Source organism: Falco biarmicus, chromosome 4 (assembly GCF_023638135.1).
Source record: "Falco biarmicus isolate bFalBia1 chromosome 4, bFalBia1.pri, whole genome shotgun sequence".
Lineage (NCBI taxonomy): Eukaryota > Metazoa > Chordata > Aves > Falconiformes > Falconidae > Falco > Falco biarmicus.
Window position 1 is genome coordinate 28,994,672 of NC_079291.1, and position 21,560 is coordinate 29,016,231.

The window sequence follows — 21,560 nt, forward strand, 5'->3', positions numbered from 1 at the left end:
TTATATCTGTCATTATGCAATTCCCTTCTTATCACCACTGGTTTTTATAGTCCTGGTAAAATATACTCTAAACGGTAAAATCATTGTACCTTAGCACACTTTAACGTTTATAACAATCTGACATAATAAGGATACTGTCATTGCAGAAACACCTTCCTACACCCATGTGGGTACTTGAAAATCTGTGCTTTCTCCATCCTCCTACATAAAGATAGTAGCTTAGAAACTTTTATGCTGTGCCTTGATTTTTAATGATAAGAGATGTCAGGTATCATTTAAAACATCGGAGATGGAAAGGGGCTAATTCAACTTTAACTATAACACAGCTTCCCTCTACAGTCACACATTCTGCTTCTGTGAACTGGCAAAAGTGTGTGAAAATATGAAACAGTTAAAATTTTAAGCTAGAAAGCATTAAGATCCTTTCTTAGGACCCCTTTCTCTCACTCTCGGATACCAGAAGAACATAAACAGCTTATGGGGCCAGACTTTGACACCAGTCTAACTTCACTCACAGCAATTAAGCATGCAAGCTTTCTATAAATGAGAACTAAACTCTGGCCTCTAATGGTGGATCTTCTCAAGTGATAATACCTACACATGGCTTGTTCTCTTGCACTTTAGCAAGTGCACATGACAGCAGTCCAATTGCTGTCTTCTCAACAAGACACAGGTTTTGGAGCTCAAAGAAATAATTTCAATCAGGACCTTGCTAATCTGATGCTCTTGCTTCCAAATTGTACCATCAAAATAATGGATAAGTCTAGACTGCCCTTCTGGATCCTGATGCCTGAGCATAGGATTTCTAGATGTTTAAAGAATATTAAGAATTCTAGATTTTTGCATACAAGGGAAATTTCCACATATGCTTTGTTTGGAAGAAAAAAATAGCACGTATATAGAGAAAACTAGCTAAATCCCCCAGGATGCTGATGTTTTTGTAACATGATCTAGATTTTGGGGATGTAATTAAGTAGTGCTTTTGCCCCGCTGTTAAGGTAGATGTCCAAAGGTTGGTGATGGATATTTGGGAAAGCCAAGGTACTAGGTTGAGTGTTTTTGTGCTGTGCAGCACACCCATGTTCTAAAACTGCAGTCAGAGTGGCGAAGCATTCCCTGTATCTGCGCCTCGGGAATAAAGGCTGGTACCAAGCCACCCGGCACGGCTCAGGTCGCAGCTCTGGGTCTCTCATTACGTTTCTCTTTGCGGCTCATTTGCTTTAGGACTGCCACCCTCCTGGCCGTTGTCAGAGTGACGAGGATGGCTACAGCAGTTGCCTATTTTGGCAACGGTGTTTTGGAAGGAACCAGAGAGTTTTGCAGCGGTGAGACTGGCTCCAGCCCTTCTACTCACACAAGAGGCAGACGGACTTCCTCCTGCATGCTCGCGGCAGCACCTGGGGGCGGGGGGGCTCCTGCGCACCCCCCGAGGGGGCCACCTTCGCGGGAAGGGTGGCGGGGCGGCAGCCCGCAGCCGGAGAGCGGCGCTCCCCGCGCCCCGCCGCCAGCCGCCGGGCGCGGGACGGAGGCGGTGTGCGGGCCGGGGCCGGGCCGGGCCGGGCGGGGGCGGGCCGGGAAGGTGCGGTGCCGTGTGCCCCAGGGCGGGGCTGCGTGGCGCCTCGCCCCGGCATTGGGTCTAGATTCATACATAAAGATAGCCGGGGTGGGCTCGCCACACTCCTCTCCCCCCCCACCCCAACCCAGGGAGAGACGGGGGGAGAGAAATAAAGGGAGGGGGGGTGGGGGGGGGGGGAGAGAAAAATCCCAGTGAGGTCATTTCAATGAGAGCGCAGGAGGCGACCAGACGAGGTCGACTTTTCCGGCGGAGGCGCAGCCCCTGAGGAGCGCGGCGCGGCACCGCGGCCCGTCCCCGCCGCCGGGCCGGCACCTTGGAGAGCTCCGCGGCGCCGGGGCCGCGCTCGCTGCCGGCGCGGCGCTGCGCGGCGCTTTGCGGGGCCCGGTGCGCCGGGGCCGCCCCGCCGCCCCCCGGCAGCGCCCGCCGGCCGCGGATGCGCCGCTCCGCCCCGGCTGCCGGCCGAGGAAGAAAAGTTTGGGGGCGACTTAAGGCCGCGGGAGCGCCGGAGGAGAAGGAGGATGCGCGGTTTCCCCGGCTGATCGGGAAGGAAGGATGACCGAGGGAGGATGTGCACCAGCAGCCAGATCATCGGGAGCCTCCTGGTGCTCTCCGTGCTGGAGATAGGGTTAGGGGTGTCCAGCGTGGCCGTGGGGGCGGTCAGTTTCAGCCTGGTCCTCACAGAGCATAAACCTCAGCTGGGAGACTCTTCTCCGGTATGGAGCGGGGTGTGTGTACGTTAGCCATTTCACTCTCTCTTTAACTCTTTATGGTGATGATCAGACCGTGCGAAGGCATTCCCTTCCCTTCCCTTCCCTTCCCTTCCCTTCCCTTCCCTTCCCTTCCCTTCCCTTCCCTTCCCTTCCCTTCCCTTCCCTTCCCTTCCCTTCCCTTCCCTTCCCTTCCCTTCCGCGTGTGCATGCTGCGCCGGGAGCCTTGCCGGGTCCATTTCCGATGTGCATGGGGTACAGTCCGCATACTCGTGGGGCAAGGGGGGAGGTGCGGGGGCGAGAGGTGTATGTGTGTGTTGGCGGGACACCTCTTTCTCACTCCTTTTCATTATTCAATTTTGCTGTGAACGATTGAACTTTCTGTGAACCCACCTCACACCTGGGAAAGCCCAATGCCTCCAGTGGAACGTGGGCCATAAGCTTTACTGTCTTTAAATTGACTGTGAGTTTTGCTTTTAAAAATGAGCAGTCCTGTCTCTTATGATAAGACTCTCAAAAGGTGCTTTAATATAATGTCAAGGGCATGTCAGCTGAGCTCTGAGCTTTTGGAGGAAGAAGATACAGAGGAAATGGGAAGGAAAAGGAAAGATATGTTCTCATGATTTGGGCATGCTGAGCTGCTTGTAAAATGACCAAATAAACCAAACACCAATAATGGGTTAAAAGAAGCAGCATGTTCATATCACAGAGCATTTCTCACTTCTCAGAAACGTTTCTTATTTTTTTTCAGTTTGAGAGACGCATGTTTTGAGGATGAATTTTCCTCCAAATGGTTATTTATATTTACAAAACAAGGAGAAGGAAATACTGAATACTCATCCTAAACATGAGTGGGCATTTCTGAACTACAAAGCTGGTTTTGGCCAGCTGGGATTGTACAGCAGTATTTCTAAAAGGATTGTTTGCTTTGCTTGAGATAAGATGACAAATGCAAAACATTCTTGGTTATTCATCAGTGTAACCTCCTGTAATTTATAGGTTAATTCTGACAAAGTGCTTCATGTAACATTCTCACTGACAATAGTTACTAATTGTTGACAACAGTCATAAATATTTTTGGCAGTATAAAAACGCACACATAATTCTGCACTGCAGAACAGGTAGGTGAGAAATGAGAATGAAGACCAGATAAGATAAGACAGTGGCCAATATGTAATAATATTATCAAAACCACTTCAAAGAAGGAGGTTTCTGAACACTGCTGATGAATAAAAAAGATTACACAAAAATATCTGCTTATCTGAAGGTTAATGACAGGACGCAATATCCCGGGTTTTACTGAAGTCAAAGAGTTCTGACCAGTCAATGAGATCAGTATTTTATGCAGCGATTGCATTTTGTGACGCTGTCACAGCTGATACCATTTCATGACGATGCAAATTTCCTGCACAACTGCCTCATTCATTTTGATGGTTTCTGTTACCCCAGAGTTTGTACCAGCCAAAAATTAAGATCCTATTACATTAGATGCTGGCTCCAAGGACCTTATAATCAAAGCAAGAGATAGATGTAGGATAAAAGGATGTAAGGGAGTATAAAGAAACAGCAAACCAAAATTGATTGGTATAACAGGTGGTTGCATTAACACACCAGCAGTCTGGCTGATTTCAAGCTGTTCATAGCTAGATTTTTAGATAGGAATATGAGAGAGGACAAAGAAGAATTTTTTCAGATGTTTATAGGAAATTCTCCCCATGTGTGAGTGCAAAGCATGGAAGGGAACCCAAAGGGACTTGTTTGAAAATGTAACAGGTGGGTGAAGGATGCCCGCAACCAGAGCCAGCAGATGCAGGCATCAGCTGCTAGGAACGGAGCAAACAACTGCAGGTTGGGTAGGCAGAGAGGCCATAGAGAAACTAAAGCGAAAGCAAGCAGTTTGTGCTTCCTGTAGTAAAGGAAATAAGAAATCACAGCAGTACACAGAGTGGGGTGACACAGTTATAAAAGCTTACTTTGCCTTGAACTAAAGATCTATGGTCTAAATTTTCACCATTATGACGCCTTATTTGTACTGCTCCAGCAGCTGAAAATGTCTGTTAGGTTGTGTTCTTCTTACTAGAAGACTAACAAGTGAGACAGGACAAGAAAGGGGCCAGAGATCTACTGTTCTCCAGGGGTGCTTAGGGCCATGGGTAACTAGTTCCAAATTAAAACAACTGGAGGAAGGTTTGTTTGCACAGTCCTCAGAATTGTCCTGCTGCAGAAATGGCATAAGACACCTTTCAGCTCACTGGATCTGACACTGAACTCAGGTTGCCTGTATTAAATAATCAAATAATTAAATAATATGTATTGCATAAACTATGCTTTTTCCAACTCACACTCCTGAATCAAGGTTTTCCTTTCAGAAATTAACATTAAGGAAAAGAAAAGGGACATTAAAGGAAAAACTAATACTTGAAATCTTAGGTTGCAAAACACTAGAGTTAAGTTGAACAGTGTGTCATGTCTCCTATTGTGATTTACCTGGAAATATGCTGAAAACTTTTGACCCTGTTCTATCCTTTTACGTGAGTGGAACTCAGCAGAGGCCCAAGTTCATAAGGAAGTAGATGAAGACAGCATCACCATGGAAACCTTAACCTGAATTCCTAAAATTTGGGCATCTTAAAATCATGCACATTCTATCTCCTATACCTGCCTCCCTATAATGCTTTGCATTTGACAGACATTAGCTTCTTCTTAAAAGAATTGTTCTTATTGTTCACTATCTCCATTCAGCCAGATAATTTACCAACGTACCTAACTTTAAGCATGTGAATCCCACCCACAGGATTAAAGAGACAAATGAAGTTAAGCATGGGCTGAAGTGTTCAGATCATTGCGTGCTCTTCATTATGTATAAGCAGGTCAGGGAAAGTGGAGTAGACAAGAATGAAGAAATGGAAAGCCTAGACAATGTCTACATCAAAAATGCATAGAAATGGGAAAACAGCTTCTCAGTTCATTGTTCTCATTGGAGTTGAGCTGGATTAAGATAGAAAGAGTTTTTTAAAAAGTAGCCGAAAGAAGACAACTGAAGGTGTGACTGACTTCTCAAATTATCTGGAGCATGTGGAAACAAATATCCAGTTTATTTTACATCATATCCAATCTGTTCTTTTAAAAACAGGCCACAGCTCCTAAATTGCAAAAAAACCCAAACAACAAAACCAAACAAAAACAAACACCAGAAAAACATTGCTATATAACTTCAGGTTGAATGTGTTGTTGATTTCTGGATTTTCTTTCTGTTTGTTATGATTGTATTGGTATTATCTACTCCACAGGCTGTATTCAGCATCTCCCAGATTTCTTTTTTCCAGAAATTGAGGTATATTTCTGAAATCCACAATTCCAATTCAATTATATGACATACTGTAGAAATGATCAAACCAAGGAGCATGCTGAACCACTAACACTAACATAGCAAGAATGACCGTATCCATAACAAAGGCTTTTGCACAAAGAAAAAAACACCCAGAAAATACTAATTTAAAAAGTATTCACAGATGTTTTTTAAATGATCACATACTTTCTTATCTATATTTAAACTATAATGGTTGCATCACTATCACTATGAGTAGTGACTATATATTTATACACACATATGTATGTGGCTTTAATTCTCATTTATTCTATAGCGGTGAATAAATTCTTGCTATAAATGAGATTTCTCTCACAGAGAAAAAGAATGAAAGACAAAAGCCAAATAGTCAAATATGCCATCTATCTTCATATGCAAGAGAGATACCTGATGATTCACTTATGGCTATGCCCCTAAACAGTAATAGTTTCTTCCCTTATAAAGACAAATACCTAAATGTATTTGAGAGTTATGCATTCCCTGGATGTTGGTCAGTTTGTCTGTCTGCAGGGGCAGACTTATTGTTTCCATGATTTGTGATTTCAGCACAGTAGAAGTCTGCCTTCCCATTAAAACTCTGCATTTATAGTTTGACTACAGAAATTTGCTCCAAGTTGGCACTTGAAATATTTCATTTCAATTACTTTTTTTTTACCCAGGATGTGAAGGAAAAGAAAATGGGCCAGTCAGTATGGAACTCTCCGCGAGCAAGAACATCATTTTAGACTGTTGGTGGCCTAAAATTTTAAAACACTGAATTTTGCATCTACTTATTACTGCTGCCAAGTTTCCTTTGGAAAGAACAATCAAACTATTCTTTTTTTCTTTTTCTTTCCCCCCCCAAAGAACACTAAAAAAATAGCATTATTGTTTAGCATGAAGACAAAATGCAGATGTTATCCTACTTTATTTTAACATGTGCATTGCATTTTCATCAAACTGACCATATTTCTGGCTGGCTCCTGCTCCTGATGAAAGGAATCACAGCACTGTCAGTAAGCTCAGTGGAAGGTGCAGAGAGTTCTGTACCTGTAGATGAGGGAGGTTGTACCAGGTGTGGGAGCTTCTGGCCTTGCATGGAACCAGAACAATTCACTCCAGCTGAAAAGTCTTTCAGTAGGTTTTCTTTATCATTCAGACACTCCAGAAGCATAAACCAATCTGGAAGATGGTCTGTCCAAAGGGGACTTGTAGATCCTGGTATATATTTAAGAGGATCTGTTGAACATAGACTGACTTAAGCATACACTTAAATGTTTAGCAGAGATAAGACTTTAGTTCGCCTGCAGGGAATAATCTTTATTACTTTTTGAGATGAAAGCAGTCATATTCTAAACTGAATACTTGATACAAAACAACAAAAAGAATTATTTACTATTTGTTATTCTGATAGGTCCTAAACAGGTAAATAGATATTTTATTTTGTGCTGAGACTCTGAGTGTTTTTCCAGATGACCAGAGGTTTTTTGACTCACTGATGGCAGGCAGATTTTCAGGTTCAGAGACTCACTTCTAAATATCCTTGAGTGTTTCTAAACACTATTCCCCATTTTGAAAGTGTTCCTGCAGGCCTAGAACCAGATGAATGGAAACAATGATCACAGGGACTGGGATGGAATTTAAACTACTTCAGTCAGTGGGAATTGTAGCACCACCTGAGCTGAAATGGCCAAACAGCACACTGCCAGGTCAAGGTGTTCACTCAGATTAGACATGTTTTAATGCTGTCTCACTTCAAATAGCAGAGTCCGTCCCTGTCCCCCCGTCCCCCCGCATGAGAGATTTGGTGGGACACAGGGTTGGGCTGTGGCAATGCTGTTGCTTCTAGTTCTGGGTCAGAGTGACTTGCAGCCAGCTAGACATTCCTGTCCCCACAACCCCTTGCATGGAACAGCACCATCATTAGAAGTTTCCATCCCCCTTTTGCAAAGATTATTGTGTTTCTCTGTGGGGGTAACAGGCAAACCTACTACCTAGGCTCGCTCTTTTTGCCTGTTGTCATTTTTCTCTAGTTGGATGTCTTTGTTTTCATGAATGGATTCTGTGCCCTCTACACCTGCACTGAGAAAACTTAATCCTTGTCCTGAAATACTGCTTTGAGGAGGAGTTACAATTACAGATACCATCTCTGCTCAGTTCATCCATTAGAGATTTCAGCTTTTTCTCACTTGGATGGAGTTGAAGCAATGAGTTTATCCAATAGGATGGTCCTTTTTAGACATTACTAATTTCAGATTCCTGGGTATTCTCATGGAGTCACATGTTTATGCACTTTTAGTGTAAAACACAGACTTTTCTGGTTTACCACCTGACAAGAGTAGATAGAAGTGAAGCTATTAATTTCATCTTGATGGTTTAGTCTTCCAAGTAGAGGATTATTTGAATAGATATGATATGCTTGCATTTTCACTGTGTAATATTCAAATTTGAAATAATTTCCCTTCTGCTATTTCATCAGATGTGTATGGATGACACAGAACACTGGAGGGCTTTCCACAGAGTATACGCAGTTTGGGCTGCTTCTTTGTCATGAACAATGACTAGGGATCAAACAGTGCTTATATTCAACAGGTTTTCTCTATTATTTTCTTCAGCCTCTGTCCAGAAAGATTTTCTGCAAACACTTTTCATTTTCTCAGGGGAATTGCACTCACCATTGATTTGCCTCCTCCAAACAGAAGAAAGATTTCTTACCTTCAATATATGAAATAAAAATAGTTCATTTTCTTCTGCATGATGGAAAATAACACATCTTCAGCTCTCCGCAGATATAACTAAAACTGAATCTTTTTTTCAGGCTACCAGTAAGAAAGCCCACTTTTTCCAGGAGAAAGTGAAAGAGGCCAAGTCTTTTGTTCCAGAAAATATGAAATAGGGATGGATCCAAACCACAGATCTTGAATCTAAATTGAGATTTCAACCTCCTTACTGAAATTTCTGGGTGTTTTGATCTGAGGTTTTATTTCAAGCCCATATTTAATAAAAAGTAAATTAAACCAGGCTCAAAATAAACATTATCCTTTTCTGGGAGGTCTTTGGTTCTTTATTCCTGAGTTCAACAGACCAAAAGACAGATTTTCAAATATGCGCATTGAACATAAGCAGGCACAGCTGCAGTGTGAGTGGCAAAGACTCCACAGACAAATGGACACCACTGCATCACCTTGCAATCACAGTAGTGCTGTCCAGAGGGATTCTGCCCCTGCTAGGTCTCCAGCAAATCTCCACTGAAAGAGGGACTGAGGCACTCACAGCCCAGAGTCTCTACATAGCTTTTGTGCTTTGTAGTATCTTTCTTTGGATTTTTTACCAATCATCCAAAAGTGGTTCTTCTCCTATCTATTATCGGATGACATGTTCAATTCCTGTCTCCTCTGCTAGTCTTGACATGAAACATCATGTGTCATAGGAGAATATGAATAAGTCTGCAACCAAAAGTAACCCCAGAAGCAATGGGAATTGGTTGCAAATACTGGTCTCTGTAGGTTTTTAAGTGAGATTTTGGATCTTTTAGCATTTTATGATTTTTCTGATGAATAATTAGAACAAAAGTCCAACAGTAAAACATCTGTTTCAACAAGTGCCGGCTGAAGGCCCTTCTCTGGCTCCCAGGGCATTTTGGAGGGCTTATTAACTTAGCTCATCCTTCATTAAAAGTTTCAGCCTTATTCTTGGTGTGAGTTGTGAACACTTCAACAATTGATCATTCTTTACAAGGAACTTATCTTCAGTGATATATTTCATTTCCACTCCTGATTTACTGTATTCTCAGCATAAGTGTGTTTGCTTTAACTTCCTGCAGGTTTGACATAGGTAGAAAATGTAACTATATTTAGAGTCCAAGAGGTTGGCAAAAACTGACTGAAGATAATCAATGATGAAGTAGAAAGGAGCAAGTCCTCACCATGACAGTATTAGTTAGTCATGGGTAAACTGCAGTCCCGGGTAGCTCAACAGTACAAGTCAAGTTTAACTGGTACAACATATTGACATGAAGATGATGTCTTTCAGTATAGCTAAGAACAGACAGAAAGTGGCAAGACAACAGAGCCCTCAATGGCTTTATTCCAGTTAGCTGTACTACAAAATAGAAGCATTCAAAATTAAAAGACAAACAGGAACAAACACAGGAAATTCCTTTTGAGTATCATTTGTATTCACATCCTTTTGCTGGTACAAAGAGCTAGTATAGTTTCTCCCATGTACTTTTCACTATTGCTGATCACAACACTGAGACTTCCAAATTTTTACAGGAAATTATTGTAGCTTCCAAAAAAATATTCCCAAGTGCCTACCTATTCTATCAAAAAACAATGATCAGAGTGAATCACATAATGTCTCACTGACTTCCTAACCTTTCTAGAGGTCTCCACATTGAGAAGCCTGGCTAAAGCAACTTGTCATGAGCAGAATTCCTGAGCCCCAGGTACTGCTAACATGCTCTCTCTAAAGCAGGTTTCCATTGCTTCCAGTGAATTAGAATTCTCTGCAGACTCAGAAGAGAGTGGAAGACTTTTCTCATAATTTTCAAAGCTTTGCATGACATTAAATTGCCTGACACTCTGGCTAAAATTCATCCATTGGTTTTAATAGCAAAAAGACCGCTGTCATAAATAAATAACCATACTGTTTTTTCGGGAAAACCTTTTCTCTGTGAATGTAACACACTGCCATCCAAAAAACTCCAACCAGTATTAATCCTTTGCTACTGCCCAAGTGCTTTTCTTTCCAGGTTTTTAACATGTTCAGGCATACTGCTGCATTCAGTTTCACAGCTTGCTTGTCTTGTAGTCATATGGATTGTAAAACTTTGGCATGACCTTCTCAAGCTCACACCCAACTCCTCTGAGTTAGAATAGAATAGAATAATTTCAGTTGGTTCTCTGTTGAGTTCTTTAACTACAGGACACCTTATTCCTTGTGTATATGTATAAATATTGTAGATGTACGGTGAGAGAAAATACATACAGAGCATGCATACAGACCATGACACAATAAAATATTATCACAGAATCATAGAATATGTCCAGCAGGAAGGGACCCTTAAGGATTATTGAGTCCAACTCCCTGCTCCTGGCAGGACTACCTAAAACTAAACCAGATGACTAAAAGCATTGTCCAGACACCCCTTGAACTCTGACAGGCTTGGTGCCATGAACACTTCCCTGAGGAGCCTGTTCCAGTGACTGACCATATTCTCAGTGAAGAACCTTTTCCTAATGTCCAACCTGAACTTCCCCTGGTGCAGCTTCATTTTGTTTCCTTGTGTCCTGTCACTGGTCACCAGAGAGAGGACATCAGCACCTCCCCCTCCACTGCCTTCCTTGAGGAAGTTATAAACTGTGATGAGGTCACTCCTCAGCCGTGTCTTCTCCAAGATGAAGAAACCAAGTGACCTCAGCTGCTCCTTATAAGTCTTGCCATCGGGACCTTTCACAATTTTGGTTGCCTTCCTCTGGACACACTCTAATCATTTGATGTCCTTCTTCTATTGAGGCGACCAAAACTGCACACAGTACTTGAGGTGGGGCTGCACCAGTGCAGTGCAGAGTGGGACAATCACCTCCCTCAACCATCTGGCTATGCTGTACTGGATGCACCCCAGGACATGGTTGGCCCTTTTGGCTGCCAGGGCACACTGTTGGCTCATATTCAACTTGCCATCAAGTCAGACCCCCAGATCTCTTTCCATGAGACTGCTCTCCAGCCTCTTGCCCCCCAGTATTTACATATAACCAGGACTACCCCATCCTAGGCACTGAATCTGGCACATGGTCTTGTTAGATTTCATATGGTTGGTGATTGCCCAGTATTCTAGTCTACCTGATCTCTCTGTAAGGCCTTCTACCCTCAAGGGAGTCCACAGCTCCTCCTTGTTTAGTATCATCAGCAAATTAACTTATAAGTACTCCTGAATCCAGACCTTTACTCAAGGTAGTCCCTCAGATACTTCAACAACTATGGAATACAGTAGTCACCCCTTGTTCTTGAGAAGGCAGGACCTTAGGGTTTGCAGATTAGCTCATTCACTATTATTTGGATTTCAATTGGTTAATACCTTAGGTAATATATATGTATATGGCACTGTGTAAAGGTGGTTTGGAAGGGCGTGTGTCCTGTCCTTGAAAAATAGTAAGGAACAGCAGAACTGCCTGAACTGGTGGGTTCTAACGCTGAGTGAATCTGTAATTTGCTTGTTGTTCCTTTGGTGATATGCAAGGCTACTATAACTTGTTCATTGCATTCCCTTCTGGTTAGCAAAAACTGTACAATGGAAATAGAAAGCCTTCTTCAATTGAAATCAGTAGTAAAAAATCCACTGACTCTAACAGGAGCAGAATTAGAGCATTCTTGAAAAAAATGGGTGACCTATTCTTTCAGTTTTGAAGGTAAAGTATCAAACATTTCACTTTTTTAATTAGTTAACATACACTTGTTACAAGTTGAAATGATCTTTGATGGTATCTTCCAGATCCTTTCTGTAAGCTCTCTAGAACTCATAAGTTCTTCATACAGAATTTTCCTTTCAATCCTATTCAATCATTTCAGAGAGAAATTATATTATTAATCTGCTTCATCAAGTCTGACTGAATAGAACTTAATTACAGCAATGTCTTCAAAAATATATTTTTTTTTTAGGTTTATGCATTAATGTTGAGAAATACAAAATACTACATGTGAAAATCTGAAGCATGCCTTCAGTTGAAGGTAATCTGCAATGACAGGACTGGGAGTGAAACTCCAAAACTTCACAGAAAGCCTGAGCGAAAAATTACTAGGCAGATATGATAGTTCTGAGCTGAAATCTCCTCTGACTGTGGGAAAGGGGCAGGGGGAGCCCTACCCATCATTTTTTTGGATTTTTATTCCAATGGATGATCTCTAGCAGCGATTACCAGCTGTACGTCCTGGACTGTCCTGAGCCATTCAGCACCATGGTCCACATGACCCAGTCCTCTCCATAATCAGATTGGCATTAAATCCACATCCCATGGTTAGTGTTGATGTAAATAATATGCAAAATTGAACCATATTCATTGTGGGGAACTGATTCATGGACTAACTCAGAGTAAAAATACATCTCAAGGCAGATGGTTAGCTATATGCATGAACTACTCTAGCTGGAGGGAGATAAACTAGTCACCTCCTCAACTGAGATACTGAAGCTGCAAAATTTTGGAGGGTAAATGAGAGATACCTGCAATATATTACACGGGCTCTGAATGCTGTATAGAAGCTGCTTAAATATTTTTTCCATTTCTTATGTAAAAGCTAGCTCTGTTCTGTAATTTAAATCAAGGTCAAACAGAACCTTTTGCTAGATATACCATCTCAGTGCAAAAAGGATGTGGAAAAAAACAGTTTTAAAGGTATAAAATTACTTCCCCATAGGGGTGTAAGGTTAGCTTTACTGAAAATAAGTAGCACAGTTTTCTTAATAAAGGAGTTTATGAGCTATCGAAGAAATCTTTTGACAGTATTACAAACACCTGAAGAAGGCCTTATTGCTTTCATACAACTACTGCAGTGCCTACCACAACTGCTCCATCAGGGACTATTCACTGTTTTCCTCATTAAACTTTTTTGTTGGAGGAAATTGAGACATCAGAGAGCATCATCGGTCTTTGAGACAGGTCACTGAAAAGCATTAACATCTATTCATATCGGTTGGTAGGTTTGTTTCTGTTTTTGTTAGTTTTTGTCTAATGCTTGATGGAACAATTAGTAGATCAGTTTGTGAAAGGGAACTCCATGAAAAAGTACAGATACCTTCATGTTACCTCCTGCCAAGTGGGCTATCTAGAACCTGGAACCGGTTTTCCTGCATGGTCAGTGTAGCCACACCAACAGATATATTCAAATTTACACCTGCACCTATGCAGGTGACTGAATTGCATTCTTGCCCAGAGTTCCACTGTCTTGAGGGCAAATATCCATGTCTGGACCCTCAGTGTTTCACATGGTAGAATCAGGGCAGTAAGTACCTCAGCTGTGCTTGAAAGTAGATTATTTGGATTAGCGACTACAATCTTGCTATACTTTTTTTTTTTTTGGGGGGGGGGGGGAACCAATTAAAAAGGCATCTTCTGTTTGCAACACTGTGGGGTTTTTTTTTTTTGTTTTGTTTACCCAAGCAGCTTAAAAGTAGGATTTTTTTTTTAATGAGTAATCATCCTCAGTCTCACTTCTCATTCCATTTTCTTATTCTTAGATAAGTGTGTTTATGGTTGAGTTATAACTTCCTGAAACATAAGGTTTGTGATAAAAATGCTGACAACTGTAACCATTGCCTAACATACTGTTGAGGTCATCACTACAGCAACACAGCAGGATGTAAACTTGAGACGTTAAATGATGAAATAATTGGTTGTTGATTTTTTTCTTTTCTTTGCAGTTTCTGCTTTGTGGCATATGTGGAATATTGTGCGCCAAAAAGAAATCTGGACTTGTTGTAAGTTTCTCCACTGCATATATGATATATAAGTATTTGAAAGGCATACTTACCTAACTTGAACTCCTTACTGAGGGCTTTCTGTGTCTAAGTGTTTCTGATAAAAAGTCAGTAAAAATTGCAAGTCAGCAGTCCAAAAATGCAATAAGCACTTTGGGTTAATCATGCAAAACAAGGCAATTCTGAAATGGCCTGTTTAGGACATGCCTATTTAAGCCATACATCCCTATTTGTCCCTGTTGGATGGAAGCTTGGATGGAAGCCCTCTTGACACAAATTTATTCCAAGTCAATAAAAAGTTCTCCAATCACTGGATTGTATCTTCTATCCTTCAAAAACAAACATTGGGCTGATGCCTTGATGAGGCTGCTGACCAAGTCTGATTCTCAATATCATAGCTTTTCACTTTTAATAAGTTCTTTTTGCAATCAGAATCATGTATAAGCCTGTTTTAAAGTGATGGCCGATGTTTTCTGTCTCTTCTAAGAATCAGAAGTACAGTAATTTTTCTGACTGCAGCAGAATGGTGCTATTACTACTCAAGTCACAATTTATGTTTAATACATGATCCTATTGTAAGTGATAATGTCTGTCTTAATTTTCTGTCAGCTTGATTATTCTGCCTTATACAGATGGAAGTCATGTAGAACCAGTATAAGCATGACAGGAATCAAGATCTCTCTCAGATTATTTTTGAATATCAATGATTTATATTAAACCCTGTTACAATGACAGTTCTTAAAACATGTGGACCATAACCAGTTTCTAAAAGCTTTCTGTTCTTGTGGTCTCATGGAATAGTCACTTCCCAGTGGACTGCAGCATACAGCCTGAATGCCACATTCCTGATTAAATTCTCACCCCAGTTGTGTACAGAAGTAGTCTGTAAGGCTCCATAAACTCCTCCTACCACAGTACATAAGTACATGTACAAAGCCATGTTAAGTAACATCAAAGGCCCATCTTAGATCAACATCTGACAGGCCAGCAGTATCAAGGGAAGTAAATAAGACAACAGTTTAGCAGTGTCTCCATAATAAGGTCTTTTGCCCTCGAGTCATTTGTAGCTCAAGGACATCTTGAACCAGGGTGGCATCTTTGTGTTTAAAGTAGTAGGAGGTCTTTAAACATGTCTAATTGCAGCCTGTTTCACATTCTGCTAAACTTCCCAGAAATATAGGAGCAAACTTAAAAACAACAAACAAAAACGGAGTCACCACACTGACCTGCTGTAGAGTTGCATCACAGATTTGTTATTTCTCTTGCTTCTTTGTCCAGCACATTCACCTTGAACACATCTAAGTCCCCACAAAAGCTATAGAAAGCCTCCAGACTGCTGTCTGACCGAGCAAATTGGAATTGAACAGGAGGCAGAGTCAGAGGGCACGCAAAGCAAGAGAGTCACTCTGAATACTCAGTCACCACTGAAGAGTGGTGAGAAACTGCACGACAGAAAATTATGACACATTCTGATGTTACTGTTTTGAATGAAATGCTGGAAAACAGATTTGTGCCCTAGTAGTCCTTGCACTGACTAGCTTTTAACATGACCAGCTCATCTTACCCAACTTTTTCTTACACGTAACATCAATCTCAACTCTTGTACACAAAAGGTATTGTATTCCCTTGGAGCTCTGTGGGAACTGAGGGAGTTTAAAACGAATGTCTGTGCTGTCCATGATGCTATCGAAGCATTGAATTACATTTAGTCTCACTTTTTATATGAATGAATCTGTCTTTGAACAATGTTACTGTGACATAACCTCTTTTGTCTTTCCTGACAGATGATTCTTTTTTCTGCCTGTTGCATCTGTGGACTAATTGGAGGAATCTTAAATTTTCAATTTCTTCGTGCTCTGACAAAGAAGTCGTCTGCTCTCTATTCTTTGCACCTTGCCTCCATGTCTCTTGCATGCATTGGAATTGGTGGTTGCACCCTTTCTTCATGGCTTACTTGTCGGCTAGCCAGCTATGAACAAAGGCGAATGTTTTCAGAAAGAGAACATTCACTGCATCACTCCCATGAAATGGCAGAAAAAGTGAGTTGTGTGTCCTCCCTTATTTGTTCTGCTTCTCCTAAAATGCTACTGTGTGTGTTAACATTTACAATTGGCAAGAGATGTATTCAGTTTCAGTTTTATATGAGAAAGACCTTCTGGGAAATGAAATGCTGCTATTCTGTGCAAGCTTTATTATGTTGCATTATATGGAGCTATTTTTAGGTACTGTGTATTTGCAGTACATCCATTTCAATGAAGTACATCCATTTTCAACATAATTCCATTGTATAGCTATTCAAGGGCTTAGCTGCTAAATATAGCACTTCATAAATAATTGGAAGCCTTATTAATATGGATTATCATGTATTGTACTGTGAAAAAGTACAGAATGCTTTCTGTAACCACATCATTGCATGCTTCCAGGATTTAATCAATTTCGTCTCCCAAGTACTCAGCTTATAAAGTAGGTAATTTAAACACAAAAGCCACAGTTCACAAACCTAGATGACTAAACCTAAGCACCTAAGGGCATATTTAGACACCTAAATGAAACTGGTCTGATTTGCAGCAGCACTGAGCATTTACTGCCTTTCTCCGTTAAAAGGGAGCTTACCAAGGTGTCTGGGTCTGTGCTTACATACTGACACTTAAGCTCCTGAAGTTGAGCATGTAAGGCCAAAAGAATAAATTGAATAGAATTCTTAAAATCAGCTCCCTGGGTTTACAGATCTGATTAATATTTGAGGAGTAAAATGTTCATTGACACTGTCTTTATGTTTGGACACTGTATTCAATGCCTTTCATTTGAGAAATTAGTAGACAAAAGGACAAAAGCCAAGTGGACTTCCCATCTAAGCCTCCACGTGCAAGTTTGCATTACGCTGAAATTCAACAGTCTACATCATATCTACTGAGACCTCTGAACAGAAGGGTGAGGATTAATTCACTCAGGCTATAGGGTGTTTTTGGATTCCCTGACAAAACAAGACATAGCAGTTAATTGTCCATTAAGTTAAAATTACTTGTCACTGTTCTTTGGTTTCTTAACCAATGTGAAAGTCCAAGTAAAAATGCAGAATGAATTCACCCTAGAAGATGTTTGAAAGATGTTTTATAAAGTTAAATAGTACAGGTTACAACTGTAACATAAAGCAGGGTGATAATATCAAAAGAAGAGATACGTTTTCCCCTCTCATTTTAAAATTAAGCAGAAATCTGATGAGCTTTGTAAGCTATGTGAGCTATGTGTGCTATGTAAGAACGACCATGGTCTTGCAGATGGTAGGTTAGATCTTGCCTTTCAAAGAAGCTCTTGCCTCAACAAGGACAAAGATAAAGCTCATTTGAGAGGAAAAGAGAGAGGGAAAATAAAAAGAAATGGCCTAGGAAGAAAAACTTTTCAAAATTCAAACACCTGCCAACTCTATCAATTTGGGTTCAAGATGACCATGTATAGCACTACTTCATTGCCTTCCTTCCCGGCCTGTTGACCTACTGAGCTTTTAGACACTTAGCAGTGAGCACTGCCAGGTGCACACTTATCTTGGGTGAAGGGCCACGATGCATGTGCAGTGCAACCCTATTGCACACTCAGTGAATGTGGGATGTGCCCCCCAGGTGGTGGGCTTCCTGCATGTGTGTTGCTGAATCAGGTCTGCATGTGTAGATGGTCTGATCTGGGACTCCTTAGACCTACAGCCTGTGGACTGCCTGCTGCTGGCAGGTTTGAGCACACATTAGCTCAAGGCATGCCCCTAAAAAATAAAAGGCTATTTAAAAATTTACATTAAATTAGGCCCTGATCTAGAAAATAGCTTTAAAGTGTTTTATATATAAGACTATTTTGTAATTTATACTGATATACAGTAATATAGACATGTACTGCATGTGCATTTGTTTGTGCTATATTTATTGTATAATTGTTATATTTATATTAGAGATTGAGGGGTATTGAAATAACCGACCTGCCCAGCTGCCCGGTGGTTCCCCCGACACCAGAGTTACCTCCAAGGTACGCTGAACACTAGGGAGCTACCATGTTCTTATGTCACTTCAGGAAGGGCCACCTCTAAGAGGAAGTCACAGTTTCAGCTAATCGAAGTTGGCTGATGCTGTGATGTCACTCTGAGTCAGGAACCGTGCTTCCAGGTAGTGACATAATTCTACGTGGCGAACGCTGCAATCTGGAAGTAAGTTGAGTATTTAAAATATTCACCCTAGTTATAGACATCCAAATGCTCCTATTTGGATGTTGCCACCATTGACTCACTCTGCTTCTAATCTGTGTGCTCCTTCATTTCTTGAATTCAGCAACATTTTTTAATTTATTAATACTTTTATTTTTGAAGAAAAGAAATATTGGGGAAAATAAATGGTTTTCAATATTGTCCGCAATTATGATGATATTCTAATAGCTGTTGTTTGCAGAGGATTCAAGTAAGAAAGCTGACAAAAGGAAACTCCCACTCACTGATGAGTAGCATTCTGACAGATCATTACTATCAACTTATGGCTGACTGATAGTTAATATTAAATGGCTTTGGTATTCTTGGTCCCTTTCCTAGCTGACCAATATCTTCAGCGTAGATCCAACACAGTGTTTAGGCAACTACAAATAAGCAAAATGTAGAGACTTGTTTCAGAGCAGACAGCCCCTAAACTGGGATCCAGATCCCAGTGTCAGGCACGCAGCTTCCTCTTCAGTATATGGGGAGAATAAGGCTCCATACAAAAACACCCACCACCACCTGCCAAATGGACAGCTGGACGGTAGAAAATGCTCAAAATCCAGTAAGTTTACACACCTTATTTTGTCTTATTTACGTTTGATTCAGGAGTATTAGTTGACAAGGCTACTTGGTTTAATGCCCTTATGCTTACTTTGTGGAGAGAAACGGGACATTCTTTCTTCCAAAAACTGCAAGGAACAATTAAGTTTTGTGATCTGCTTTAAAGTGTAGCCGGTAACACCTGACAGAGGAGGCACCAGTGCTTCCACTTTTGTTAAACTCTTGAGTTCTGGTCCCTGCCTCCAAAACTATTTATAAATCAAATATTGTGGATTGAAAGAAGAGAATTAAAAAGTCAGACTAGCCAAAAAGACCAGGTCCCAGAATTTTCTTCTCTTTACCAAGAATCTCAGCTACTATGCTACAGTCAGGCTCACTCTTTCTGTCTTTCTCCCTCTCTCTGTTTAACCCAATGAATCTTGCTTTTCACAGAAACTTCCACAAGAAGGGGGACAAACAAATCCCTTTTCTTCCACATTTTCTCCAAGTGTACCTACGAGGTAGAAGAGGTGAATTTAACTTTTCCATGCAGAGACTTTCTGGTTCTTATGCAAATAGTTTAGAACTAGACCAACAGTAGCATCTCCACCTCATCTACCTCAATTTTAAGAACAGCCCAAACTGCATTTTTATGTGTGCCCATTTCTCTTGGCATAATTGGATGTTCTCTGGGACTTGTCACGGGACTTAAGCAGCAGATCCCTTAATTTGTGCATCTGGATTCTATTTGGTATGAAATAGGCCTAGGAAGGTTCAGAACAGGGCAGTTCTGAGCATAAACCCTATGTGACTTTGCAGCCTTGAAGTTCAGGGAATTGCTTAATTAATGTAGCCATCTCTGGGCTTAGACAGCTGCTAAGTAGGTATCGTCTGAATTGCAGTTTGAGTTAGAAAATCTAACTCCAAACATAATTTGGTTTAGGTGCCTTAGGATTCTGACTCATGATCAGGTCAGCTTACTCCAGGATGACTCACCTGCCACTTGAATAGCAATTGCTGAACTGCTAAAATTTTTAGTCTGGCATACTAAGGGAAAACCAAAAAAACCCTGCATCCCAAGGCAAGCAATCAAAACCCCATGATCCTGTTTGGATCTAGACCTACTCCCCAAATGTCTATCCCAGCTAGCATCCAATGGCATCTGTTTGTAGCATGTCAGCACAGAAAAAGGTCTGAATGGAAACAAAGAATTAATTACCAACTTGTTCCTTTGTGGATTAGCACACAAGCTTGAGTTGATGCACTTTCAAAGGACAACGTCACAAAACTTGCATGGATGCCATCGATGCTGTATATGTGGTCTGAGAGTAATGTCAGTTCAATCAGTACCAATGAGTCTATGAGCTTTCAAATGTACTTAATTTATGTAGGAAGAAACGTGATTTCTTTTTTGGTTTTTTGTTGTTGTTTTTTTTTACAGTGAGATTTATCAAGCTAAATAAAAAAATGTAATGTTTTTCTGAATGTTTGAAATTTAGAGTTTGTTGATTTTTTTATTACAACCTTAGCTAACTGAATTTTGAACACCATAAAATAATTGTAATTTTAATCTGTGTTTTCTGTTCTTGTTCCAGGAAATGACAGACAACCTAAGCAATGGTGGCCCACATCTGATTTATAATGGAAGTGTATATTAAGAGATTTTTAAAGGTTCCATGGGAAAAAGTGGTTTTAGAATTTTCTTCAGAAAAAAAAAAAAAGACTCCAAGGAGCTGAGAAAATGGAACTATCTTAGCTTTTATGGCTCAAATATCACAACTGCAGAACAGCACAGTTGCATTTCCCTTTTAGAAACATGTTCAAAATTTGTCTCATAAACATTTTGCGGATATATAATATTTATTCACTTCCTGGCTATTCTCTTTTGTTTGGGTTTGGTTTTGGTTTGGGTTTTTTTTTTTTGTCTGAATAACTTTTCAGAATTGTGATAGTATTTGAAATAGACTTTGCAAGACTCTTCTTCTCATGAAGACTCAAAAACCAGAAAAAAATAATTAACCCAGACCACATTTAACCTGGTCACAGGATTCCTAAAGAGAAGAGAAGAGGGCAGAGGAAGGATGGCTCAGGGGAATCTTTTTCACCTCCCCACTTATCAGTATCTGGTGTAATATGATGGCTTCAGATCATGTGGCATGGTACCAGCAATGCATTTGCACAGTCCCCCTCCACACGTTGCAGATGCATCCAGCCTCAGTTTTCCCAGTAGATCGTTTCAAAAGAGAGTGCAAATTGCTCTTCCAAAGGTTCCCATTTCACAGAGTGTAAATTAACAGTGTGCTGAAAACACCACCAATGTCTTTGTTTTGAAAGACAGAATGCTCTAAGAATGCCATAAATCAAAACCTCAACAATGCCTTGTTGTAAAGAAATTGTAAATATTTCCAATTTGTGAATGAAGTATATTTCGTAATTTGTTCATAAAAGATGACAAATAAAATGAAATCTAACCCAGAGATTTTAGAGAGAAGCTTGCGGTTTTTTTCTTGTTACAAAGATCTTGCAAAGCTAAACTGTCACGCTTGCAGTTTTGCACAACACATTAAAAGGTTCCTAAAGGGGTGATCAGAAAGATCAGAAAGGAGGAAAATGAAGGGTGAACAAAGGCATGGTCAAGGTCAGAATATGCTGGCAATTCTGCACACCCACAGCAGAGTTTGGAGTCTGTT

General features: G+C 40.7%; 1 protein-coding gene across 4 annotated transcripts; it reads left to right on the plus strand.

Moving 5' to 3' along the window:
• Window positions 1-1,656: 1,656 nt before the first annotated feature.
• TMEM196 (transmembrane protein 196) lies at window positions 1,657-21,341 on the plus strand. 4 transcript variants are annotated; one of them, XM_056338708.1, is made up of 5 exons: window positions 1,657-2,307; window positions 14,046-14,102; window positions 15,887-16,141; window positions 18,040-18,113; window positions 20,466-21,341. In XM_056338708.1, exons 1-5 carry the CDS (start codon window positions 2,143-2,145, stop codon window positions 20,470-20,472), a joined length of 558 nt encoding a protein of 185 aa, XP_056194683.1. In that variant the 5' UTR covers window positions 1,657-2,142; the 3' UTR covers window positions 20,473-21,341. The 4 variants fall into 4 exon arrangements, with proteins under 4 accessions (XP_056194683.1, XP_056194684.1, XP_056194685.1 ...); XM_056338709.1 differs by having other exon boundaries at window positions 1,657-2,289; XM_056338710.1 differs by lacking the exon at window positions 18,040-18,113.
• Window positions 21,342-21,560: the final 219 nt, after the last annotated feature.